The sequence below is a fragment of the Hipposideros armiger genome, unplaced genomic scaffold, assembly GCF_001890085.2.
Source record: "Hipposideros armiger isolate ML-2016 unplaced genomic scaffold, ASM189008v1 scaffold_395, whole genome shotgun sequence".
In the NCBI taxonomy this organism is placed as follows: Eukaryota; Metazoa; Chordata; class Mammalia; order Chiroptera; family Hipposideridae; genus Hipposideros; species Hipposideros armiger.
The window spans coordinates 358,703-386,108 of NW_017731745.1; the positions used below are offsets into that span (position 1 = coordinate 358,703).

Genomic DNA, 27,406 nt, shown 5'->3' on the forward strand with positions numbered 1-27,406 from the left:
GCCAAAACTATAGCAAGATCTGAACTCTGCAGAAAGCAATCTCATAGCTACTGCCAGAAATATTAGTCTATAAATTACCTCTTTGTCACCTTGCTATGCTCTTGGACCTTTTGTACATGTACCCCCCCAGAGTCAAAAACCTGTCCTCAAACTACTTCTCTGAACGGTTTCTCTGTTTCTCTGAACCTCCTTCATGGGCACTGGGTTAGAGCTACCCCCACCTCCCTGCCCTCCGGTCTCCAGGGCCTTAGGATGTTTACTGAGCATCTTCTACACAAGACGCTGTACCACAGCACTGTTCTTGCAGCAATCCTGTCCTCGTTCCTAGCCTAGGTACTATTATCCCCATTTATGGATGAGAAATCTGAAGCACTAGAGCCAGGGTTTAAATCCAGAACTGGTGGACTCCTGTGCTGTTTCCGCTCTATCCGCTGCCAGTCCCGTTCTGCTGTTTGTGGCTACAGAAAGGAGAGAGGCGTGCATCCTGCCCGCTGCTCCTTATCTTCTGCTTCCACGATATACAGTCACTCCAGAACCTGTTTGAACCACATTTCGTGTGATGTATGTGTTGTAAAAACCATTCAAATGATTTTGTATCTTCTGCATCTTATTGGAGAAACAGCTTGGTGATCCAAACATACCAGTGAGGCCTACTTCTTGTTATTTCTATCGTTGGTTTAGACTCTGAAAAACTCTCCCAGGTGAACATTACACCTGGATGGAAGGCAGGGGAAGAAGAGCCTAGAAAGCCCAGGTCAGATGGACTGCCCCTCCCCTGGAAGCCTGCAAATCATGGAGCATTGTCACACTATTATAAAGAATAGAAATAATATACAAGTTACGTCACAACAAAGGAGGAAATCCTAACTAATGTGCACAGCAGGAAACAACAGTCTGCACATTGGAGATTTACATTGCTGTGTATGCTTCTGTTACCTAGGATAGTTATGGTCTGATTTATACAGCTTCTGGTGAGCCTGTAGTGCCGTGTTTACCAGGAAGGCAGGTGGTTCTTACTTAGGATAATAGCAAAGCACTAAGAGGCACCTGAGACCGGAGGGTCACACAGGAGCATTCCAAGAAGGTTTGCTACTTGGGATGATGGAGGGAAGGTGCCTTACACAGTACCTGTCAAATAGTCCCTTTCTTTTAAGTCCTCTATCTGCTACAGATACTAGCCAGCCCTTAGCCTTGAGCTCTGATAGATGTCTATTCAAATTATAACAAAGGACAAAATCACATGACCAAAGATAACCTTAACTGTCATCCAGCCTGACCCCTTACATCTGGGGTTAGGCTGCCTGGTCTAGCTAAAGCACACACTGGTCAAATCCCATTATGGGGGACTGCACAGGACGTGCAAGCACTGGAATTTTATTAGACAGTTAGAAATCACATTAGCTCCGGCTCTAGCAGACGTCAACGTCCAGGCTTTCTACAGTGTGTTAGTTAAAAAAAAAAAAAGAAAGGAAGGAAAAAAAAAAAAATTCTTTGGCACATCCTAGAAGAGGAGGTGTATTCACACAGTCTCACCCCCGCACCTTCCTCTGAACTCTTTGGTATTTGCACATGTTGTAAACTTTGTACAATCTCTATGAATATATATATATTTTTTTTTTCCATTGACGGGAATGGAGTGTTTGAAGGGAGGCTTGAGGCAGAATAATAGAATAGTGAAAACATCAGCTATGTCTCATTTCAACTCTCTTTCAACCTTTCGTGGAATAGGTTAAGTTAGGGTACTTTTACTACAGAAAGGACAGTCCGTGGAGACTAGCTATGACAACCGTTTTCACACTGGACCCTTCTCATGCAGTCTAGGTAACAAATGTGTTGGCTACTCATCCTCCACTTCTCTCCTTGCCCTCCCATCCCTTCCAAAACCAAAACTGCCTCTGGGCCAGGCGCCCTCCAAGTCCCAGCAGCAGGACGGGGAGAACAGAGGCGAAGAACACAGAACCCAAAAAGATCAGCTTCTAGGAGGGGGTTGCTGGAAGCCCTTCCCACCATCCAGGGGGAAAAAAAATCCCAAATCCAGCAACAGCAAGGGAAAAAGAAGAGAAAAAGTTCTCCTTTTCTTCAGAGCAACACATGCTAGCACTTTACAGAGTCTGGCATGCGTCAGCATTTCTGAAGTAAACTCTATTTTCTTTAGATGAAAGAGATTAAAAAAAAAAAAGAGAGAGAGACTAAGAATTCAGCCCAGTGAAAATTGCTTTGGCCGTTCACATGCAATAAGCCACAGAAGGAAGAAGAAAAAAAATCAATTGCTTCTGATTTATTTACTCATTCATTTGTCCATATCCTTTCTCTCTAATGTAAAAATGGATGTCTTCTATAATTTTGCAAGTCGTTAATCTTGTCAAAGACAAAAAATAATCCAAGCCTCTCACTGGTTGCCCAGCATCTTGGCACAGGAAATACATATTTAATTAATTATCCCTTTGTATATCGATTATGTAAAGAAAAATGGGGATGGATTTTGCTCATCAAATGTTTCTTCAGTGTGTACAATTGGGAAGCCACTGTCATACAGGCAGACCTCGGAGATATAACAGGTTCAGTTCCAGACCACCACAATAAGGTGAGTATCGCAATAAAGCGAGTCATAATCTTCTTTCTGATAGATGGTCTTGCCTTCAATTTGTAAAAAAAAAAAATGCAACTTATGTAAAGCACAATAAAGCAAAGCTCAATGAAACGAGGTCTGCTTGTACAGTTGACCCTTGAACAAAGTGGGGTTAGGGGCACCGACCACTTACATGGTCAAAAATCCCCATATAACTGAAGTCCATCCTCCACATATGTGGTACTCAATTGCAGATTGAAAATATGTACTTTTAAGTCTGATGAAATTGGGATCTCACACTGTTGAAAGCAATGTAAGGCTTCACCTTCCTGGCTGCTTTATTTCTTAATCTGGGTGGTAGGTGCACCGGTGCTCGTTTTATTCTTCTTTAGTCCCTTTTGTACGTCTGAAATATTTCCGACTAAATACTGCTAAATCCCCGAGTCTTCTACAACAGATTCTATTCTGGGCTGTTCTGCACTGAGAACAGAGAAGCGAAGTTGGAAACATCAAAATGTAATTTGCAACAAAGAACAGAAAACGTAAGAGGCCAATTTTGGAAGGATGTTTCAAGTTTGAAACCTGTGCCAAATAATTTCAATCTATTCAAAACGAAATTCTATTATGAGCCCCCTGTACACACAATTATTGAACACCTATTGAAACTGGGTAATAAATCAGCCAAATGAAAATCATCAGGCACCACTGTCAAGTGCATCATTTGAGCCGTTCCTTTGAATTTGCTTATATAATCTCTCCTCTCGTTGAACGTTCAACTAGAGCTTCCTCCCTACAGTAGGGACTGTTTGGGGTTGTGACTTTGTGCCTGTGATCCCCAATATGCCAGGAAGATGCTGTAAAAGGCCAAACTCTGTTAGCCAGGACCTGAGGGAGCTGTTTGTCCTTCTCTTTGGGCCATGGCCCCTAAGCCCCATTTTTTTCTCATTGCCAAGAGGAAACTGCCTTGGTCTTCTGCTCTTTCTGCCACGACATTAAAACCAACTGTCCTGTCCCCCTGCCCACAGAAAGGGGAGAGGAAAAAATAGTCCCAATAACCGAATGTCAGTCCTAATTCCTAACTTTCCTAGAGCCCAAGTCTGCCACCATCTCCCTTTTCCTGTGTGGACAAGGTTTATTATCTTCCCCTTTCCCCTGGCTGCTCAGGCCTCATGACCCAGCAAGCCCTTGAAGGTAGTAAGTGGACAAAGACAGCTCGAGAGGAGGGGCTGTACGAAGAAGAAACAAGAAACACCCGCCTATCTGAGAACATCTATGCCCTGTGTAATCAGCCAGGGTGGGTGGACATGCCCTCACCTCATTATTTCTCTTTAAGATCATGGCTTTTCCCTGCGAAAGGGACTGGTTCAAAAAACTAATAATAATAAAATAATTTTTTAAAAAGTAACACTTCTAGAAAACCTCCAAAGAAATAAGATTCTGAAATTTGAAGCCTTATTTGTTTCATTTCTGAATACCGTTAGAGCAACCGTTTTTACTTCCTTTCCATCAAACACACACAAACCCCATGGGAGCCCCCAGGGAGAGGCTGAAACTTGGCTGACGCCTGCCTCGTGCACCAGTAGGCAGGAACACCGGCTTCACTGGCCTCCCTCTATAAGTCAAAAACCCTCCCTCTGCTGCACCAAAGTTAACAGATGGCTTGTCCCAATTGGTACACAGGCAAAAGCATCTTCAAAATACCCTTTTCCTTTCAAGGGTGCCAGTTCATTGAATGTCACTGTAAAATGTCTCAGCTGAGGAAGAAAGGGAGAAACTGGAAGACAAAGGGTCAAAAGAAGAGAACAAGGATGAGAGGTCACACTCGCCTACCTTCACCCGACGACCCTGAAAGATCGATGATCACATACACTCTGCCTTCTGGCTCCAGATCAATCTGCAATTAAGAAAATGACAGTGACTCTGTTAGTGCATTGTGGGGGCACCCCAAGAGTTCCATGACATTTCAACCCCAAACTGCTAAAACCTGTAGTCACAGCTCCATTCAATTAATTAACCGACGAAGTGTCAAGTGCTAGGTGAACTTGGAACGAAGTAGAATCTGCATTTATGGACTGTCTACAATGTTCTGGATATAGTGCAAGAAGGCCGATGCATAGCCAACAGGTAGTGCACCCCAGTGATTCTCAACCGGAAGTGATTTTGCTGCACAAAGGAAACATTGACACAGGGAACACTGACACAGGGAACACTGACACAGGGAACATTTAGAGGACACAAAAACATCTGGAGACATTTTTGTTTGTCATAACTGGAGAGGGAGTGGTGCTACTGGCATCTAATAGGTGGAGGCCAGGGATGCTGCTAAATATTCCACAGCACACAGGACAGGACAGTCCCCACAACAAAGAATGACCCAGCCCCAAATGCCAACTGTGTCAAGGTTGAGGAACTCTAGGTTATCTCATTTTACAGATAAGGAAACTGTGCTCAAAGTTCCAAGGTAAGTGGCAATGCTGAGATTCAGCCAAGATGGTCTAAAGAAACTCACATTCTTTATACTACACGAACTGCTCACAGGGGAAAAAACAGAAGCGTAAGACACTATTCATGCTCTTAAGGTGTTTATAATCTCATTGGGGAATTCCAAAAAAACCCCCCAAAAACAAAAAACAAAACACAGAGACTAATGCCGACCCCAGCTAAATGATGAGGGAAAGAGAACAGTGGCAAGAGAGTTTGGTGAGCCTGAAATCAATGCAGAAGAGCAGTCTGGGAAGACAACAGGAAGGCAAGAAAGGTGGAAGAAACCGCATAAGCAAAGCCTGAGATCATGCGTGGTGCTGAGCGAGACAAGGACCCCCGTGCTCAGGCTGTGTGTTGGCACATGCATTTTGCAAACCCCAGATTCTACCAGGGTTTTAAAGGGAGAGGCAATATCACTAAAGTCTTGACTTTCTCCACCCACTCTCACTTCCTCCCCCGACCTCCAAATCCAGCTAACTACCTCCTATACAGAGCCAGGCTGATAAAATCCTATGATGGGAGATAAGTCTGAAGGGCTAGGCCTCTTATAGTTGAGACATCTTCACAAGATCTTACCTATCCTTACAGAAACGGAGTCCTCCATGAGAGAGAGTAGTAACTCTAGAAGCTCTGGGTCACCAGAGTCCCTGGTAGCCTACCCCCACACCCACAGTCCCATCATCTACACAGGACTTTAATCGGCTTATCTGTGCCAGGCTTATCTCCCCAACAAGCTGTGAATTGCGTGAGGGAGGGCAGGAAACACTACCCTCCTTTTCTTTTTCATTGTCCCCAGAAAAGAGCAGGCACACACTTAGCAAGCATTACTTAGGCAGTGTCATTATGGTGAATATCTCCTGTTCCTTCAGGGTCGAGGTCAATTATCACCTCCTCTCTGAAGCCTTTCCAGATAGCCCCACTCAGAATGAATCACCTCCTTATGTGTGTTTCCACAGCAGATATGCATATCTTAACCATGGCTCCTGTTAAACTGCACTCGATGGTCCATATGTCTGTCTCCTCTGCTAGGTAGACAGTATGAGAATCATATTTGCAGTCCCAGTGCTTAGCTCACTGTCTGTTCATCAGGAGACACCCAATAAACATTTGCGGAAGTGGGAAAAGGCTCCAGGTTCAGAATTTCCAGAGCCTGGGGTCATTCGCCCCTCTGAGGCCCCATCCCCTGGAAGGGAGGCAAGCAGGTGATATGTACCAAAGTGACATTCAAACGAGGTGAGAGGGGAAAAGACGCAGCTGTACCATGAGCATCACTGACTCCCTGTGAGGTAAAAACTCAGCTTGAACTGATATTCTCCAGGTCTCCCCCAACATCTCACTCCACTCACGATCTCGGTTCCCCGAGCCTTTCATGAGCTCCCCTCTATTTGCAGACTCTGCCTTTCATGGTTGCGAGTGCATAGGATTTCCCTCAGATTTTCACTTTCATTAACAGGGGGCTTCAATGCCTCCTAGGTGAGGCCCTTGATGACATTTCAGGTGCTAGGTCAGGGCAGGGAGTGAGGGGGTGCAGGGAACTCCCAGGTGGCCCCATTCACCTGGGATCTTGAGCTTGAGATCCAGAGGGCAACCAAATAATAAACTTGTGATGCCATGAGATGACTTTTCCCCATTCTTCTGCCCCAAGAGCCTGTGATTTTAGGTTTCTGGGTAAAGAAAATGTTCTCCAGCACCCTGACCACTAGTACTGCCCCTCCACCGCCCCACCCCGTCACAGCATAACCCGGCCCCTGCACTGAATTACAAACAGGAAAACCAACAGTCGGCTCCACTGATCAGAGCCAAACCAGAATCCCGTCCCTGCCACATTTCAAAACTATCAGGGGCCCCCTTGTCCAAAAGCATGGAATTTCAATAATGTATGCCTTTTAGAGATTAGATCATCCCTATTAAATCCTGCCGGCAAAATGAAACGCTTTCTCATATCCTCTAAGTCAGAGATTTCCCACGACTGTGGACTTCACTGGAGAAGTACAATGCTATCTGTGAAAAGCAGGGAGGAGACAGCAAAGGAATGAGACGAGCTGCGAGGCCGATCCGAAGGCAGGCAACGTGCCTATCTTTGCAAAATGGGGGTGAGAACTCGTGTCAGGGAGGACAGGTCATTGACGATAAAATGTATTAGGATATTAACATTCAAGATAGCCATCAGGAACCATTTTAGCACCCACCGCGGCTTCAATGCCGATGAACTGCATTTCCAAACAGAAAAATAGAAATTAAGCTATTAAACATGCCAAAAGCAACAGAGAGCTTTGCAGCTTGGGCAGATGGCCGTAGAGCACTGGCAGAGCCCCAGCCAGCCAAGTGAGGAGGCTGTGAGCACTCATCGAGGGTGGTGCAATTTCACCGTGGATGACAGGAGGGGTTATCAGTCCAAAAGGTGGTGGAGTAGGGTGCCACTTCACGGCCAAATGGGTTTAATCACAGATCCTGTTCACAGTCACAAGGCCTGGAAAATGAAGCAACATAGGTGCCCAGCCCTGCCCAGCCCCTGCAAACTGTCTGTGGGCACCACCACCAAGCAGCTGGCACCACATGAAAGCAGGCCTCCCTCCTCCCAACCATTCCCAGGGTGAGCTCTAAGCTCCTTTTCCGGAGCTCTAGGTCCCTCCCAATTCTCCCCGATGCAACCCTATTTATCAAATCTCCTTGAACCTCATGCTTTTACTTGATGAGTCTTCCCAGCTACTATCTCTGTTTCTTTGATTAGGATTCTCTTTCAAGCTCCAGTGTCTTTGGCTACCCCTGCAGCTGAGGCAAGAGAACTGTGGGAGAGACGAACACAGCCTTTGGAGTCAGACCAGGGCTGGATTCCAACTTACCAACTCAGGCAATTGTTTACTCTCCCTGAGCCGCGGCCTCAATCTCTTCATCTGTGAAATGGGCTGTTGTGAAAACTCCATGAGACATCCATGCAAAGCTCTTGGCGCTTAGGAGATAGTAAGTGGTAGTGAAGAGCGAACTTACTGGCACTGTGGCCTGAAACCAGCAACTACGTTTCTAAGCCTCAGAATGCTCCTCTGTGAAATTACGTTAATGCTATAGGTCCTGTGTCATTTGGGCTGTCATGATGTTACATGAGATCATCTAGGTGAAGTGCTTAGCATGGTGCCTGGCATAAATACTCAGTTGTCACTGACAACAATTGTTACTGTTATTTTTATTAAAAAGCCAAGTCTTCAAATCTGACACTTATTCCAACATTCTTTCTACTGTATCAAGCTCCCCCCAACAAAAAAGGCATTTTCTTGCCCAAAGTGGATATTATTACAAGTTATTCCAGGACATCTGATGACTTTACAGTGTTGTGACTATCAAATGAAGAACTAAGTAAGGTACGAGTCTTGTACCCAGCGCAGGGGGGAACTCAGGGCAAGAAAGGCTATAACCCTCATCATCAGAGGGCCAAGAGCTGCTCACGAGAGGAGACGGGAAGGGTGACCACATATTGTGTGAATGCCTACTGAGCCTCAGACACTGTGTTTGGTGCTTTACCTTCATTAGTTCATTTTATCTCTTAGGAGGTCAGCAACATTACCGACTTTTCTGATGGAAAAACTCGGGCTAAGGCCTTTCAGCCAGACTCTCTCTCACCCAGGGCCGCATGGAACACGCAGGAGAGATGACTTTGATGGAGCGCTCACCTCAAGCCCTGCTCGGCCCTTGAAGCCTTCTCTGATGACCTAGTCCCAGGGTTCTCCTTCCTCTATGCCTCTATGGGTTCGTTCTTCTTCTCAGGTGCAACTGACTGGCTTTCCAGCCCGGCTGGTTTAAGGCCGAGCAATGCCTCCCAGACCTTGCCCTGCCCCATCCTCCAGTTCTTGGGGAAGGTCTGGGCCTAAACAGAACTCCACTCATTTGAGTGAGAACAACGCAATGGGGAAAGAGCCTAAACCATCCATAGACCCGTGAAAAAAGAAATCTCTGAAAAGCAAAAAGACTCACAGGCACTTTTTGGGGGATGGTGCCTAACCTTTCACAAAGCCCTTCACACACATGTATTCCTCACAATTAACCTGTGAGATAATAAGTATTATTAGCACCATTGTATGTATGACAATACCGAGGTTAAGGAAGTGGTCAGTACAGTACAAATAGAACATTCCACTGCCCAACTCTAGGGGGCACCATCAACTCGGCAGTCTGTCAATGAGTCCCCTGGAGCTGGGCAGCCCTGAGGTGAGTGGCAGAGTCAGAACTTGCACCCTAACTCCTGCCTCTCAGTCCAATATTCATCCCACACACCACACTTTCCAGTGGGAACCCTGACCACTCCGCTAGCACCCCACCAGTGATACGGCACTGGGCAGCTTGCTTAGGTGTCACCGCTGCATGTCACTGTGACCCACAGGCAGCTGCATGCCGGTGTTTTGGGACAATCAAGTTCAAGGCAAAGGAGGTCAGAAATTCAGTCAAGCTTCCTCCTAACCATAGGCTCAACTTTCGCCGGAGACCTCTAGGCAACAGAACAGCCCGCAAAGGTCACACATGCCCAATTTGAGTTTCACTTCCTTTTCCATCTGTTGTCAGACACTAGGGCCTAGAAAGAAGCACATGTAGAGAGTAGTCAAAAAAAGATGCATCCAGAAAGGATGAGAAGGAGGAAGAGAGGCTTGCACTGCCCACGTTGCGCCCATTAAGTCTTAAATAATAGACTTTCTTTTTTGCTTAGAGAAGGGTGGGGAGTGAGGAAGGCGGAGGTGTAGGGGAGAAGAAGACAGAAGGATCAGGGTTGGTTGTTTTGTTTTTTTTCCCCAAAGCAGAGGACCCCCTGCCCAAGTCCTGCACCCTCTCTACTGTTGGTCATTTTCCCCTGGAGGCACCTTGGACACAGTATGGTCTCCAGAGGTGCCTGACAAGGAAGAGGCAAGCCAGACGCAGCAGGAGACTTTCGCAGAGCAGACACCCTCCTAGCTTCTGTTTTTGGAAAGCACAAAATATTGAGGCAGTGTGGTGGGCAACTCTTGAGCAGCTGCTGGGTGCAGATTTTGAAGTTAACAGCTAATCAAGTTAAAGACTCATCATTTGAAGAGGAGTATGCTACTAGCCTATGGATAGAGAGCATTAACTGGTTGAAAAGCAGAGCGCGCACATGTAATCAAATATTTTAAGGGTTGTACTCTAACAGGCTTCCAATAGCACTGACTTTCATAAAATAAGGGGAGGGGATTTTTGCTTTTTCCAAACACCTTCCATGGCAGCGCAATAATATTATGCAGGCTTTAGTGTACATCCCTGCTGGGCAGAGTCCTTTCTGTCCAACACATGGGAGGGGATTGAATACATATTTATACATGTTGGCTCAATGGTTGCATGGCCTGATTTTAAACTGGATCTGCACAAGAGAATTACAGAGGTGATTTACTTGGGAAGCCATCAGCCTGTACATAAATGTTTCTAGCAGCTTCATTCATAACAGCCAAATACTGGAGACAACCCAAATGTCCAACAACAGGTCAACGAATATGCGAACCACACTTCATCCACATGATGGGATTTTACTTACCATTAAAGAAGGGACTACTGATATACGCAACAAAACGGATGCTATGAGGAGGCCAAACACAAGAGAGTCTAGACTGTACAACTCCACCTACGTGATGTTCTAGAATAGGCAAAACTAACCAATATGGACAAAACTATACCTCCTGGAGGTAGAGGTGGAAACTGAATGCAGAAATGCACAGAAGGCCATTGAATGATTTTCTCAGTGTTGTATTTTACAATACTGAAGTATATATTCAATTTAAAAAAACAGGCATAGAAGAACTTTTGGGGAAGATAGACATTTTCTATATGTAATGATTGGGTGGTGGTTACATAAATGTATACCTTTGTCAACCGCATCAAGCCACACACGTAAAATAGATGCACTTTTTTGCATGTAAATCACACCTCGATGAAGCTGATTTTTAAAAAGGAAAAAAAGAAGTCATCATTTCACATAAGGATTGCTCCAGGATTTTCATTTTAACTAACAAATCATCTTCCCACCCCTGGGGCATTTAAAATTTCATATCCCAGTTTTAAAAATAAAAGGGTTCATTCAGAGTTTTTCAAGAGCACGTCTGTCACACAACATCATGCACACCTACCTGTGTAGGCACACATTCACACGCACACCCACGTGTGCAAAACACACTCACAGGCACAGCCACCTTCTTCTGTCTTTTGTGATCAAAATACGATAATAGTGAGAAAACCATCCCAAATGTTGGTTCGAGATCCTGCTGAATTATTTAAATCTGTATTTGTGTGTGTGGATCTCAATGTCCTCATATGTAAGACAAGACAATTAGACCTAACGTTCTCGAATGGCTTTTAAGGACCTTAAGGACCTAAATATCCATGAATAGGGAACCCCTTAAATAAATTATGGTATACTTGGTAGATCACTAAGCAAGCCCTAAAAAAAAAAAAAAAGAATAAAAAGATCTTAATGTACTGACTGACATGAAACTATCTCTGGGATATATGAAGTGGGGAATAAAAGCAATGTGTTTATTATGCTTGGCTACCATGTGAATAAAATGGGTGTGTATGTGAGTGAACACACACATACGACCGCACATATACTCTTTCACACACTTGGTACACATAGGTTATCTCCAGGAGGAGTTCTAGTCAACAGGAAACAGGGGTTGCCTCAGGATTAGGAAACTAGGACTCAAGAAAGGGAGCTTATTTTTCATTCTATGGCCTTTTGAACCATTTGATTTTTTAAATTGTGTTCTTGAGTTAGCTTGGTTGTTACAAAATTTAAGTCAAGGCCTTTTTTGCTAACTATTTCTAACCTCCCATCCCCCAGAGAGCAGCTCACTTCAGTTACCAGACACATCTTAAATAAATGTCCCTCAAAACCGGCTGACATAGTGCTTTCCCATCCCCTGGAACCAGGTCACAGAAACCAACTGAGCAGCAGCCATCATCTCCGTGTGGAAGTCCTGTTGGCTGGACAGGAGGCCTATGTTACAGATCCTACCTCTCCACAGGCCACAAATGGAGTAAACTCAAGTTAGCACCTGCTTCCTTTTCTCAGCAGGCTCAGAAATAGACCCAGAGAGCTGGCTCCCTCTGATGACAGAGGTGGCTAAAAACAAATAACTCTATGTGTACGCAAATGCTTTCCTGCACCGAGAAAACTTCCAAAGGTGCCAAACCTAATACTGAGAGCGTGTAATGGCCTGCAAGGCATTGCCCGGTCACAGTATAGTTTTTCTGTTTTCTTTCAGGGAAATGGCAGCGTGTGACTGTGTATCCTACCTGCCCTAAGAGATGTTGAGTACAAACAGCAGGAAATGTAGCCACTTACCCCCCAGTGTTCTGAAGTGAAAAATACCCACTACCAGTCTCCACTTTGCATTTTGCATTTTGCTTTGCAATGGTCTCTCTTACTGGGTGTATTTGCATGCATGTGTTTTTCTTTTTTTTTTTACATTTCCTATTTTTTGCACTAAGCCAATGCATTGCAGTGTTGGTCAGTTAAGGCTCTGAAGCTGGCATACTTGGGTTTAAATCCCAGTTCCTGTTACAAACTGTGTGGCCCTTGCTCTCATTTCCTCATCTATAAGTGGAGAATGTCAGTGGCACCTGCCGCATAGTGTTGTTGCGAGGATTAAATGAGATGGTTTAATTTAAGCACTTGGAGCTGTGCCTGGCACACAGCTAGCATCCTATGAATGTAAACTGTCTGGTCATTATAGCTATTTCCCACTCCGACTGTAAGCAACTCTAGGGCAGAACCATATGCTCCTTTGAGGGGGGCGGGGGGGGGGTTCTGCAGTTCCTGATTGATGGCTGGGCACAAAGCAGGTAATCCCTAGACACTGCATCTGAAACTGAATGGATCCACGTGGAACAGAGGGCAAGCTCAGTTGGGAGCTCAGGATGGTGCTACCAGAAAAATCACCTTCAGATCATGAACTTTCCTGTCTCTAATATTACAACCCAGCAGAACTTTCCATGAATGTCTGCTCACAAAGAGGTTCAGTTCCTGACTAACTCCCTTCAAAACCCAAGACATTATAAGTGTCCTTCATCACTTTGAGCTCCTCAAGAAGAAAGACTGTTTTATTCTTAATAATAATCACAACTCTCATGAACACCTTTTATTGAGCTTTACCTGTGCTCTCTGGATGAGGGAGGCAATATCCTTATTCTTAACCATTTCAGGGGTGAGAAAACTGAGGATTAGGGATTTAAGTAGCTTGTCCACATTCTCAGAGTTTCAAGAAGCAGCAGGGCCTTCCAACTCCAGACCCAATGTCCTGTTACCTTGGGGCCTGGCGTGCTGTCTAACAAATGGCATGGGCTCAAGAAGATTTTGTGGAAAGAACATGTAAGCTGTTCAAGGAGCTCACACTGTATGCATGATGACAGAGTTTCTTCTTGGACATAAGAAAAATGAAAGTTAAGCTCCTTCATTGCCCTGGAGCTCATAGTTGAAGGTATACCAAACCCACAGCAAAACAGTTGTGAAGTTCAGACAAGACAGAAATACAATGCAGCATGCCTGACACTGGGGATAAATGCCCTCCTGGAAATATTACTGTATGGTGATTTTTATGTCTACCAAGTCCTATCTGCTACCACTTTTCATCATATAATTGAAACTATGTCCTATGAGAAAAACAATTTTCTAAAAACCATAGAAGCATGAAATTTAAGTCATAATCAACTTAAAAATCACTTGGTTTAAATAAGCTAAGAAATAAAATTAAGGGTAAATTTTTTTTCTTCTATTTTGCCTATCAAATTAGCCAAAGTTGCTTTTGGGCTATGCATGTCTGTGTTATTTGCTTATTAAAAGGCAAACAAATCTAAGTATCATAATATGTTCAGTTTTAAAAAATCAAAAACCACACGTGAATTTGTAATGAGAAGCCAACAGTCCCCTGCCCCATTATTCCCCAGAGGGAGCCAATTTTAATCACTTCTATTTGAGTTTTTCTGGTGGTCATTGCCATGTCCCTAAATATAAAGCTTATGCCTCAATTTCCTGATTGCTTATTTTAGACATTCTCTCTCGCCTTGCTGATGTGATAGATGAGGATTTATTAGTTCACTCACCATCTCCCTCCACTTCCCCCTCCACAAAATAATTATACATTACAATTCTCAGTTCCTCCTCTCTTCTCTACAACAGCGAAGAGCAATCCAAAATGTCAATTTCTTGGTCAACATCCCTTGAACCCCCCACATTCTAACTAGAGGACATTAGTGCTTCCAGCCTTTCCCAGCCTCTGCCTGCCTCTCACCCCACCCCCTGTGCCTTTACGTTAGACTATCAACATTTACTTATTATGACTTTGTAAATGGCATTACATATACTTTCTTTTCCATGGGCCCAATGTGAGAATCCAAGTGCCACTCAATGGAGAAAATAACTAGTATCGAATTCAAATGATTTTTCTTTTTTCACTTTACCAATTGCCTTTCTCAGATCTTCAAGCTTTCCCAGGGTTCTTTTCTCTCAGGGTTTGCCTTTCATGGTCCTAACCTAGACTGACCGCTCTCTGGTCTGCTGCACAGCTATGGTACTGTCACTTCTTTTCACTGCTGTGTTGAGTAAACCTGCTGGTGCTGGAATCCATCATCTTCCTTGTTCTGAGTTATTCCCTTATTTTTTTACAATAAAGTACATTCTAATGGAAATATTGATTAAAAGCGAGTGTGTAGAAAGCCAGCTTTCTAAGAACTTGCATGCCTGTCCTCACACATGATTGATAGTTTGGCTGGATATAGAAATCTAGGCTAAAAAAAGTCATTCTCAGAACTTACTTCTAACATAAATGTTGACAATGGACTTTGATGTCAGCTTTATTTCTGTTGCTTAGTAGATAACTTTGTTTTGTTTTGACTCTCTGGAAGTTTGAAGGTCTTTTTTTATCTTTGAAGTTCTGAAATTTCACAATGATCTTAGGGTGTGTTTCTTTGTGATTCAATGTATTGAATGAAACTGAACTTGTGGGAGACACTCTTCTGTTTGTTCTTTGCTATTGTCCTCTTCTCCATTTTCTCTATGAAACTTTTATTATTCAGAGGTTGGGCCAATAGGATTAATCCCTATGCCTCTTACGATCTGTTACATATATATTTCCATTTATCATTTTAGTCCATGTTCTAGAAGATTTCCTTGACTTTATCTTACAACACTTTCACTGATACGTTAAGTTCCAGAAGTGTATTCCTATTTTTATGTCTTCTTTCTCATAGCATCTTTTTCATTTTCTGGTTTATGAGTGCAACATATTTCTATGGCCCCTGGCCCATCTGTCGTAGGGTTAGAGAGTGGCAGCCACCATTATAGCAGGGGATCCTCACACCAGCCTTGGTAGTTCTCACCAAACCATTAGACCATTTCTTTTGTAATCTTCCAATTTTTTTTTTACACTTGAAGATAGGGTCTGGCTCCAGGTCCTTCAGCTGTAAGAGTAGTAAGTATTTCGTTTCACATACAGACCTTCAGATAGTCACATATTTTCACCTGCAGATCTTACTCCTCATCCCCAAGGTAAATAACTACAGTTTCCAAACCTGGAGCCCTTTAAGGTTCTGGAAAACAGCTGGCTCTAGGCCTCTGCACATACTCTGGGTTCTTCAGTACCTCTATTCTATTCCATCAGTTGCCACCTTGCCCTCTATTTTCACCCTCAGAAATTCACTGAAATATAATAGCTTGATGAAGCCTGTTTTCTGCTTACTTGGTGTTACAAAATCCCCACACACACATACTTTTTCCTTTTCTATTACTTAAATTGGGTCTTGAATAGGCAACGAAACAAACACATTTGTCCTAAGACCACGTTGAATGGAAAATTAAGAAAAACATGTTATCTTAAATGATATTATCCAGTGCTGGTGAGAGTGGGGAGAAATAGGCCCTCTGACACACTGCTGATAAACTGTAAGTTGGCACAAAATTTGTAGAGAGTGGTTTGGCATTATATAACAAAAATCCTTTGACCTAGCAATTCTACTTCTGGGAATTTATCCCAAATCACACATGTGCAAAACAATTTCAATACAAAGATGATCATTACAGCATTTTTAAAGAGTGTAAAATTAGAAACTAATTGTCCAATAATAGCAAACTATTCAAATAAATTGTGGCATATTCAAATCATTACATACCATGTCATAGTGAAAAAAAAACAACTTGTCGAATTATGCTTAATGACATGGAAAGATATTCAAAACATGGCATTAAGTGCAGGAAAAATGAGATGATAAAGGAATACATATTTTACAATCCAATTTTGTAAAAACAAAATGTATATGGGTAGGTACATACACAAAAGGAAAAAAAGGTTATCTAGGGGAGAGTGGAATAATGTCATTTCTTTCCTTTGTGCATATCCATAGTTTTCTAAACTTGGTACTTTTCTTCTACTTTCTACTATAACTTGTGATTTTAAAAAAAATCAAACAATAAATCTGTTTTTGCTTGAAGAACATTATGTAGCTCAATCCCATCGTTTACAGGTAAGGAAACTGAGGCACAGTGAGCAGTAAGGTTAAGCAATCGATTCAGGCACCTGAGAAAATGTTCCAGAGCTGAAGTCTCAGGCCGTATAAAATGAGCAGGCTGAGGCAGCCGGGCACACAGATTAGACATCCATGTGCTGAAGCCCACACCAACCTCTGAGCTAGGAGAGAAGGTGCTTTCTGAAGCACACAGCAATGGGGATGTGTACATTGTTCAAGCTCTGAATGTCAGAATAGTTCCGTAATCCATGGCTGTGTGTCATAGATATGAGATTTCTATATAATATTCTGGACAGAAAAGAGCTACATCACATGTTATCTTGTGTTATAAACCATATTAAAGAGATTCTATGAACGCATTCCTACTTTGAGGATGGTTTAGGGCCATCTACAATCACTAGTTAATTCAGAGAGGCAGGGCTTGAAATCAATAGAAGAAATGAACCACTCCCGAAGCACAATGGAAGTCCTCAGCCTTTCAAAGACGTCAAAGGAAAATAAAGTGTAAAACTTTCAAATCTATCCTTATAAGAGTCCCTGCTTTGTTTATTGCCCGGAGTAGATGTAGCTGGAAGCTAGTTTTACTTCATAGATCTTTTCCAATGTGTCGAACCTTTTGCCGGTTTTCATTTAGAGTATGTCATGCCTTAGTTGCAAGAAGGGAGGTTTCAAAGCTTAGGTTTGGCGACTGTGTGTAATAATAATTTTTCTATTAATTTATCAAGGAAGGCCTTCCTGATACTCACATGAGCCAGCCCGGCAGATTTCTGGGAGGATAATAGGAGCATAACAGGCATAGGGAAGAGACAGGGGAGGACTGGTCTTTGCCAGGAATAGGAGATGGGTGTGTCTGGAGCAAGAGTGAGGGGGAGAGCAGTGGGAAATGAGGTCAGAGAGGCTGAGTGCCGTCAGTGCTTGGTCTCTGGCTCTGAGCGAGACGGGGAGCCAGAGGAGAGTTGGAGCAGAGCAGTGACTTGCTGTGACTTACACTCTGAAAGGCTCACTCTGGCTACTGTGTGGAGAGTAGACCTTAGGCACACACGAGGAAGCAAGAAGGCCATTTAGGAGGCTATTGCCATAACCCAGGCGAGAGTTGGAGACTATCATAACAATCCAGGCGAGAAATGGCTGTGGCTAGGAAGGGTTGGGCGCAGTGGGAGTAATGAGAAATGGTCAGCTTCGGAAGCTATTTTAAAGGGAGAGCCAAAAGGATGGCTGATGGATTGGATGCAGTATGTGAGATAAAGAGAGGGCTCATGGCTAACACGGAGATTTTGGGTCCGAGCAAAAGATGGAGCTACCCTTGGCTGAGCAAGAGACTGCGAGTGGAGCGGAGGGGAAGGTGGGCATCAGAAACAGACCTTGGACAGACTTAGTTGGAGACAACTGTGAGACAGCGAGAGACAACTGGATATATGACCCTGAAGTTCAGGAGAAAGGTCCAAGCTTAAGATGAATTTGGTAGCCACTAGCAAATAGATGGTATACATTCAAAATCCCTGACCCACGATTCTGACACCCAAAAGCTCTAAACGCTGGACTTTACTTTTTCTTTTTCTTTTTGCAATTTACGTCAAAATCATTTGGCAACAAACCCTGACCCAATCTGACCCAAGGCTATTTGTTGTCTATATTTATTCCACTTAGTGTGAATTTATACAATTGTGTTACAGAAATATAAATTTGTTTCACCATAAAGGGCCGCCCAAGAATCTGCTGGGAGGTGTTATGTAATATTCAGAATATATACTATATTAACCTTCTAGAATCAAAAAAGTCTGAATTTCTAAAATCTGGCCCTAAGGATTTTGGATAAGGGATATAGATCTGTAGTTTGAGCCATGAGACTGGAGGGCTGAGAACTGATCCTAGGAGCCTTCCAACACAAAGAGGTTGGGAAGATGAGAGACATGCTCAGACATCTGAAAAGACCTTGACACAGAGGCCTGACCTCTACTACCCTGGGTGGGGCCTACTTTGACTTCCCTCCAAACCAGCATGACCAAACATACACACTTGGCACAGACATGTGGCTTATAAAAGCTGTGCGGTTTTTGTTTGTTTGTTTTTAGCTTTCTATATGTCTTCAAAAGAGATGGCAAGAACATCTCTCTCTCATTCTCTTTCTCTCTGACTAGTAAACACACCAACTCCAAAATTCTGTCAGGAGGCTGTGACAGGGGTCTGCAGTGGGGCACCCTGAGTCCCAGGTCTGCTGCAGAAAAACACTGGAGCAAGAGGCTGGTGCTGGAGCCCCCTGCCCAAGGTGCCCTCTTAGGCTGCAGAGCCACACAGTGCCCACAGGGGCAGCCTCATGTGTTCTAAGGCAAGACACAGGAAAGGAGTGAGAGGATTTAGAGCCAAGGCTAAGTGAAGATGATGCTAACAGACCTGCTGTTATGGAAGCTATTGTTCCTACATTCATTCCTGTGGATAAACATGCTCCAGAGTGGGCAGGTTTGCTGAAGATAAGTAGACTTATAAACAGTTAAAAATAAAAATGCAAAATTAATCCGACTCACGAATCCATCTCGCCCACCACATGCACCGAGGCTCTGAGGCTTTCCCGGCCTCCCCCATTTACTTCTCCTGTCCTATGTGTAGCTTCCTAGGCTCAGAAAACCTCCATGTCAGCCTAAATTGTTGGCCCCATGATCTTCTAAGGAAGAAGAGAAAGAAGAGATGAGAAATTTCTATCAGAAATTCTGGAAGCCCCTTCATTTATCAACAGGTGAGCAACACACAACAAATATGAAAACCCCATGGAGGTGGCCGGTTAGCTCAGTTGGTTAGAGTGCAAGCTTATGACACCAAGGTTGCTGGTTCAATTCCCACATGGGCCAGTGAGCTGTGCCCTCCACAACTAGATTGAAAACAACGACTTGACTTGGAGCTGATGGGTCCTGAAAAAACACACTGTTCCCCAATAAAGTTTAAAAAACGAGAACCCCACAGAGGCAAGGGGTGCTGATAATTAAATACCAACTGGAAAATCAGCCATTGGTCATGATGACTGTTGAAATTGGGCGGTAGACACATGGGGGTCATTATTCTACTTTGCCTACCTCTGTATAGGTCTGAAAATTTCCATAACAAGACAAAAACAAGAGGAAGAGGAGGAAAATAGGGAAGGAGGGAGGAAGTAGACACCTTCAATGTCCCAATTGGACTGATGTCCATGACTAATCCTAGGTTTTCTTAAAGACCTCAACTGGGGAGCAGGGTACCTCCTTTAACCCAAACACTTCCCATCTCCTGCCCCAACCAACCTAACCAATACCCTGCTGGAGACAAAGGGATGAGTAAACCCAAGTCACAGCTGGCCATTTTGGCCCTCATTTGTCCCCTCTAAGGAGACTCCCCCAGCCCTTTCTCTGGTCCTCTCACACACATCAACTAGGTGGTAGCTGCTTTTAATGTTTTGTTTAAGATTCACAGTGATAAGTGCTTTGGAGAAAAAAGGAGTTGATCGCTTCATCTTTTCCTTTCTTCATAAAGATGCTTTCTCTGACTTCAAAGGCTGTCTGCTTACCTTAGATGATTAGGAAGGATTAATGGAGCTAATTGTGTTAACAATATGACCGTCCTGCTGAAGCCTGCAAATTATCCCTGATTCCCTTTGATTGCTTCAAGATTACCTCACCACCACCAAACCCAGTAAACTTCCATGACCGTGCTCAGCTGTGCCCCTGTAGAAAGCCAGATGTGCAAAATCAGCACTCCACAGGGACAGAGGCTGTGGCAGCCTCCAGAGTGTGAAATAAGCCTGCCAACCTCCCAGCAGTGCCGAGGAAAAGAAAAGCCAGCGATCCGATGAGCACAACCTGTGAGTGCAACCCTCGGTCCATGTCAGCCTAGCCAGACGCCTTGACCTCACACAGCCCGGGAGCTGTGACCCTCGAGCTGGCATCTGCTATGTAAAAAGCTCAGGAACAGAACCAGCTGCCCAGAGCACACACACCTTAGAAGGCTCTGCGGCTGCCAGCAGCACAGGTGGGCATGTCCCCCAGGGGTGGAACGGGGCCCCAGGAACAACCTAGGAAATCAACAAAATGCAGCTGGAGGGAAGTATGAAAAACCCAGAGCCTTTTGTCACAGGCGGATTGAAGATGCCATCCTCCGAAGCATTCAAACCAAGCAGCTATGGGGGACTGCTGCTTCCTCTCACAGCTTCCTCTAGGCTCCTTCCCCTGACTTGATCACTGTCGCCAATTCTCCCTAAAGTGTCACACATACCCTGGTCCCTAGTTAGTCAAATATGAGAAAATTCACCCCTTGCTTCTCACAAGTCAAGTTGCTCTCTGATTCCTGAATTCATCAGTGAATCACAGGATTCCCAATTTAACGGGATTCAAAGCTTGCAATAGCCTGTCTGAGAAAGTGAATTCAACAGCTCAACCACTTGGTGTGAAATATTTCCCAACAAATTCCAATTTCTTTTTGTCTAGGAAGAGCAAAGAATCCAAGTTACTGCTAAGAAACCTGGTAGCCTGTTTGAGGTGTGCTGTCTGAGGCAGTGGGAAGGATGGGGTTGTCTGGGCCAACTGCTCAAGCCTTAAGAACCACAGCCCTGGGAATTTGCTCCAACGCCCAGGGTCACTGAGCCCACTTTGCCCCTTGCCAATCGTCTGAGGCACAGGCCTTGACAATGAGGAACAACTTTAGGGAAAACCTGGGCTCCTCCGGGACAGGTTCCCATTCATCTTTATCTCCCCAGGCCTAGCATGGCACCTGGGCAGTTGGGGTGAGGGTGAGGGTAACAGCTGCTAGTCACAGGGACGTGAATATCCCAATCAGAAGACTGAAGAGGGACTTCACTTATCCAGCTTTACATCTTGTTTGGGCCATTACATATCGATCACAGCACTTTTCCTGTGGGGTAAGGGGGATTATTAATGTGAGTATATGTTCTGCGTAAGGGAATCACGGCCGAAATAAGAAGGGGAGAAGCAACTGTCCTTAAAGAGAGAGGTTAAAAAGCAAACGCTCCCAACTAAGAGAGAAAAGAGAAGTCAGTCTTATGAGAAATATTTAACCCTTGATTATTCAAGTCATTCAGTGGGTGACATAGATTCATGTCTCTTGCCCCACCGCATCCTCAAACGCACCCCTTCCTCTTCAATCGCTAAGCCATCTACATTAACCAGGTAGACAGTGTGAAGCCTAATGGCACAAAGCTCTCTACTGCCCGGAGTCCTTACAAGAGGCCCAAACTTGGACAGAAGGAAGAAAGGAATCGTGCGGAGTTGGAGATCAGTGGCAGTTAGCCTTCACTTCCGCTTCCAACAACAAACTCATCCACAGCCGTGCAGGCAGGACACAGGGAGCTCCAGATGGCTTGTACCCCCCGCCCCTGGCCCCAACCTTATCTACTGGCACTGCTAGTGGGGACACGGTTTTGGCTGCTTTCTAATTATTCCCCAGAGCCACAGCACTTCTCTCCAGGGTTGGCTCAAGTTTCCTTCTCTGCAAACCAGCTGCTCCTAAAATGCCATGGGCCTTCCCTCCCCCAACTACAAAATTACTTTTCTCCCCTCTGGAGAGGACAGGCACATTAGCTTTCCTGTCTCTGTGTGCCTTTGTATACACACACACACATTTGATATACACAAGAACTGATATATGCTGACTTTATACAATAACTTCTGAAAAGATATATACAAAGAACTTGGAGAGCATGCTGGACAAGCGCCAGAGCCTTTTGCAGCCGCTTCTCCCAGGCCCTTCACTCGAAGTCGTTGCTGGGTCCTCCCACACTCTGCCCCTCGTATTTGGTCAGTCACTGAACCCCTCAAGTCCTTCTTCATAAGTTGCTGTGCCTACCCTTGGTGCCATTGCCGCCCCTGGTGCCAGTCCTCATAGAATCAGGCCTCGTGGCTCCTACATCGTCCCTTATTCTCCTCAGCATTAATCCACCTCCCTGCGGAAACCCAAGTGGCTGGCGTACAATCATGGCAGACATCATCATGATGCCGCTTTCCCCAAAACTTCCCTCTGCCCATGGGGTCACACTCAGTTCCTCCACAACGGCACCCGCTTCCTCTGCACTTTCTCCTGTGTTCTCATACCTCATGTGCCACTGCAAATGCCCAGTGCTCCAGCTAGGCTCAACTATCTATCATCCTGCCCACGGACTACCACATGTGCCAGTCTCCAAATCAGCCTTTCACTGGACCCCAAATGCGTTCCTTCCCAGGCCCCAGCCTGACTCCTTATGCCTCCTCCAGTGTTCTCTATTTTCACCACCTCTTTGGCATTGAGGACCATTACCCGGGGTAGGTAATGCCCCGGGTAGCTCTTCAGGGGCATTACCTACCTTATATTCCCCCTTCTCCCCTGCCCCCCAGTCCCCAGGACCGAGCAAAATTCCTGCACATAGGAGCTGCTCAATACACATTTGTTGCTTGCTTCCACTCTAGGCAGCTCCATCTCTTTCTTCAGCGTCTATAACTTAGGGGTAATAAATACTTCAACCTCTAAGCGTTCAATGTCAAGGAAAGTGACTCTAGACATAAACAATCTTTTTTCCAATGCTGCACCTCCCTTCCATCCATCAACCAATTTCTAAGTATTATGAAAAGGTAATGTGCCTATAGCCTATGAGACTAATATAGGTCATGGGGGCTTGAAAGGGGTGAATTTTCCCAGACTAGCTTTGGAAGTTCTGAACCCCCCTCCATCACCTTGGCTCCCCCATGCCTTGAGGCTCAGAGATGCTGGCACGACGCAGTCTTGTGTCAGGTCCTTCCCCAGACCTAAACAAGCTCTCTGGAGGAGAGGGAACTAGAACTAGGATCTCACAGAATTTCAGCTTCTTGTCATGGGAAAAAAGAGCCCAGAGCCGGGGTTTCTCACCATGCCTCCGCCCATATGACCCAGGACAGTCTCTCGGAGCCTCAACTGCCTCAACGGTAAACACCCACAGGGCCAAGGTAGAGATCTGCAACAATCAGGCATAACACAAGAGTGTTTAGAATAGTCATGAACTTGGGTCCTGAATCAAGACTTAAGGACAAAAGGCCCCTAGGCACCTCACTCCCAAATAACAAAGTTAAAATCTTCAATTTTGGAATTCCTACTGCCACGAGTCACAACTTCCCCTGCTGGCATTTAACATTCTTTAAAACTCGGCCCCAACTGGAATTTTCAACTCGTTCTCCCACCCCCTTATGCTTCAGCCATATTGCCCTCCTACTACACCAGGCCTTCCTTGTTCCACCCTCCCTTCCTAGCACAGCTTGTTCCTTCCGGTCCCCTCCCCCCAAGTCCAAGTAAGATCTACCTAAACTTTCAGGCCTTCGTCCCCCTCCAATCCTGGGCCCCTCAAAGGCAGCTCTGCATCTATGTCCCTCCAGCTCCTCCCTGGAGATCCCCCAGCAGGAGCACATGGAACACTTCTGGGCACTTGAAAAAATGCTCAATAACTCTTGTTTGTTAAATGATGTAATACCAAGAAAGACTGAAGCGCCATGATGTTCCCATTACATTCAGCTGGAAAATCCCATGGACGAGTCACTCCTTTAGTCCAACCCCCTTAAAACATCCTCCTTTATTGTGCTGCTGAGCTCATTTCAGCCTTGTAAAAGAACTGCACCCAAGTTCCATCTGTATTCCCCTGACCAGTGATCACTTCCAAAGCCCGTTAAGCTCCCTATTACTTTTCAAAGAAACAGCCACCCCAGACCCATCCATGATGAAGGCAGTGGGCTGGGCAAGGACACAGCCCAAACCCATCTTGATGCAATTATTTCCTTGTGTTGTCGCCTCCCTGCAGTCTTACTATTGTTCTTCCTTTACCCAGAGAGCTATGTCTGAAGCTTTAGAGGAAAAATGAATTATGACTTGAGTTACATTCCACACTTCCCAGCGCACCACCATGGGTTTCAAAGCGTTAGTCGGTGCCTCTCAAGACTTTGAGGTGAACAGTTTCATAAGCCAGCTTGCCATATGGTGTCATCCAGATCTGGCTTCCATCCCCCAACCGCCCACATCCCATCTATACTATGCGTGTGCTGCCTTTCCATCACCTGGACTCTCATCCCTGGCCCAGGCACATGAAAAACCACATGCTAACAGCCAGCCAGCCTGGCAGAGAGCGAGCTGAAAGAAGGGAAATCAGCCCTGAGACCACAGGTTTGGAGGAACAGAATGGCCACTCAGCTCCATGGCTGTAACATTTGAGGACAACGTGTCCTCTTGGATCCACACTATGGACCTTGACTCATAGAGAGAAGTTCTCCCTGAATGCCCCTGGAGGGAAGGCAGTGTTCTGAGCCAGGTGAGCTCTTAGGACAAGGAAAAAACAGACTACATAGTGCAAAAAGTGGACTTGGCCTCCAGCTCCACTTAATAGTGTGACTACGGGCAAGTCAATGATTCCCTTCATGCCTCATTCTCAATCTGCAAACTGGGGCTAACAACAGGTCTTATCTAATAGGGTTGCTCATTTATATCAAATGCATAGAAACTATGCCTGACAGTAAATATTTATCATCAATCATCATCATCATCATTATTATGGTTATTATTATTACTTCCTTTGTGTAGGCAGGAGAGCAAATGTCTCACCCTCAACACAGAACTTCCTGTCACAGGAGGCTATACTCCAAAACGGGTTTTCTCCCTGCCTCCTTTTTTTGCCTCCAACATTTCAAACATGAAACATCCACTCAAGCATTCAAGCCTTCACACTGTCCTGTTCTCACTTGCTTTCTCTCCTCAGCAAACACCCCCCAGATTCTTGCAAGCTACTAGATACACTTGGTGGCAAATTCAAGAATGTTTATACAGGTTTTTATCATTATACTTGTTTTGGAAACAAGCGTGGTGAGTGTTGAAGCAGGGCAAAGGAGAAAGCAAGGCATTAGAAAGATCAAAAACAGGTCTCCACCCCCCTTGTATTAAAACTGCAGTGGTCATTCCCCGAAAGCCAGAGGCCCGTTTGAGGTTTCTGTTCTTCAGAACTCAAATTGTCAGCAAAAGAGCTTCCCCCGGGGAAGGAGATAAGGCAGATGGAAAAAACTGAGGATAAAAGGTCGAATCCCAAAGTGTCAGATGAACCCTTTAGATGTTCTCATTTAATAACAGTTTCTGAGACCTGCCCACCAGCGTCCTGTCCTTCCTAAGCAAACATCTGTTATGATGACTGAGACCCGGGCTAGTTTATTCTTTCTTTGCTAAAACTTCCGGTGCGGTATTGATCTCTTAAATGTTATCCTTATGGCTCAGATGAAAGTTAACTTTCAAATCCAGAAGCGGGTGTGGGGCAGCCAGTCTATCCATCTTCTGGAGACAAATAGACAGAAATCTACAAGTCACAGGATTGATTTTTGTTTACGCCTTCGATCCCAAATATTTGGCATGAACACTTTGATGTAACAAAAACATGGCCTACGAATGCCAAAAAACAATAACAGAACTTAAATTTCTATGTGACAGATGATTAATTTTACCTTATGGACCGACTGATAATGCAAGATGATTATGACATTCCCAGTGCACTGAAAGAAAGAGAGAAAGTCACTGGATCCTAAATGCATAGCCTTCTTTTCTCCTATCGTACTCTAAAGACTGATTTAAACTTTGCAGGATGCCAGGGTTAAAAAGGAGCAAGTCCAGAGAGACTAAGCCTTGTCTGATTCCTACCACGGATGGGGGAAACCCTGTCTCTTCTTGCCCAGAACCCTGAGAGCAGGCAGTGGGATGCCCCGTTCCTCCGGGCTCTCTGCAGGCAGGTAAAGAGCGCACTGCCCTGGCCTTTAAACACAGGACTCCATACCTGGCTTCTCCTTTATTAACAGGGTGGTACCAGACAGGCCACTAAACCTAGGTGAGCCTCAATGTCAGCAGAGTTTGAGGTTTATTTGAGGATTTTGAAAGATATTTGAAAGTTGGTACATGGCAAACTGTAAAGTCCTGTTACATGTAGACTGCAACACCCAATAAAAAGTTAGCTTGTGATTTTATTGAAAAGGAAAAGGTTGTAGCTGGTGGTATAGGACTGCCTGACACCAAAACACATATACACATAGACATTCTCTGCAGACTTTCTGGTATTTTACCTATGTCCTTAAGAAACGATCATTTTTCCTCCCACTTTGTATGTCCCTATGAATTTCTAGTAATGCTATTATTATAAAAGTTCACAATAGTAACTGTATAATAGGGAAACAAAATTTAAAAAACCACCATAATCTCACTACCCAAAGGTAATTTGCAATATATTCCTTTCAGTCTTTCATGTCATTTTGTGCATGTATGTATACACATGCAGGAATAATTTTTTCCAAAGGTTTGCTTTTTATTTTATTTTTTAGAATGGCTTAAGATTTACAGAAAAACAACAAAGAAAATACAGAGGGTGCTAATACCTTCTTTTCTTTGTCATTAACATCTTACATAAGTATAGTACATTTGTTACAACAAACCAATGTTGTATATTAACAATGACTGAAGCTCATATTTCAAATATGAATCATTTTTTAACAATAGTAGCTAACATGTATTAGTATGTGCTGGGTACTAGTCTGAGCACGTTACATGTGTTTAATCATTCAATCTCAACAATCCCTGAGTAGGTACTATTAATCTTTCATTTTACAGATGAGGAAACTGGAACTAAGAGATGTTAAGAAACATGTCCATGGTCACACAGCTTGTAAGTGGCACAGCCTGGATTCAAACCCAGGCAGAGACTACTCAACCATTACATAATCAACCAAACATAATATTATGACCTGCAAATTTTGTCACTTTGGAAATCTCGGTATTTTATTCACTATGTTTTCTATTATTGTGACTGCATAGTCTCCCATAGTATCGATAAGCCAAGTATTAATCAATTGT

At 44.4% G+C, this 27,406-nt stretch overlaps 1 protein-coding gene across 1 annotated transcript in view; it reads right to left on the reverse strand.

The window, feature by feature from the left end:
- The window catches only part of PRKCE (protein kinase C epsilon), a 499,056-nt gene that overhangs the window by 310,180 nt on the left and 161,470 nt on the right, over positions 1-27,406 (reverse strand). Inside the window, exon 2 of the mRNA XM_019663544.1 lies at positions 4,400-4,463. Within this exon, the coding sequence (XP_019519089.1) occupies positions 4,400-4,463 (64 nt within the window). The remainder of the gene's footprint in view (positions 1-4,399; positions 4,464-27,406) is intronic.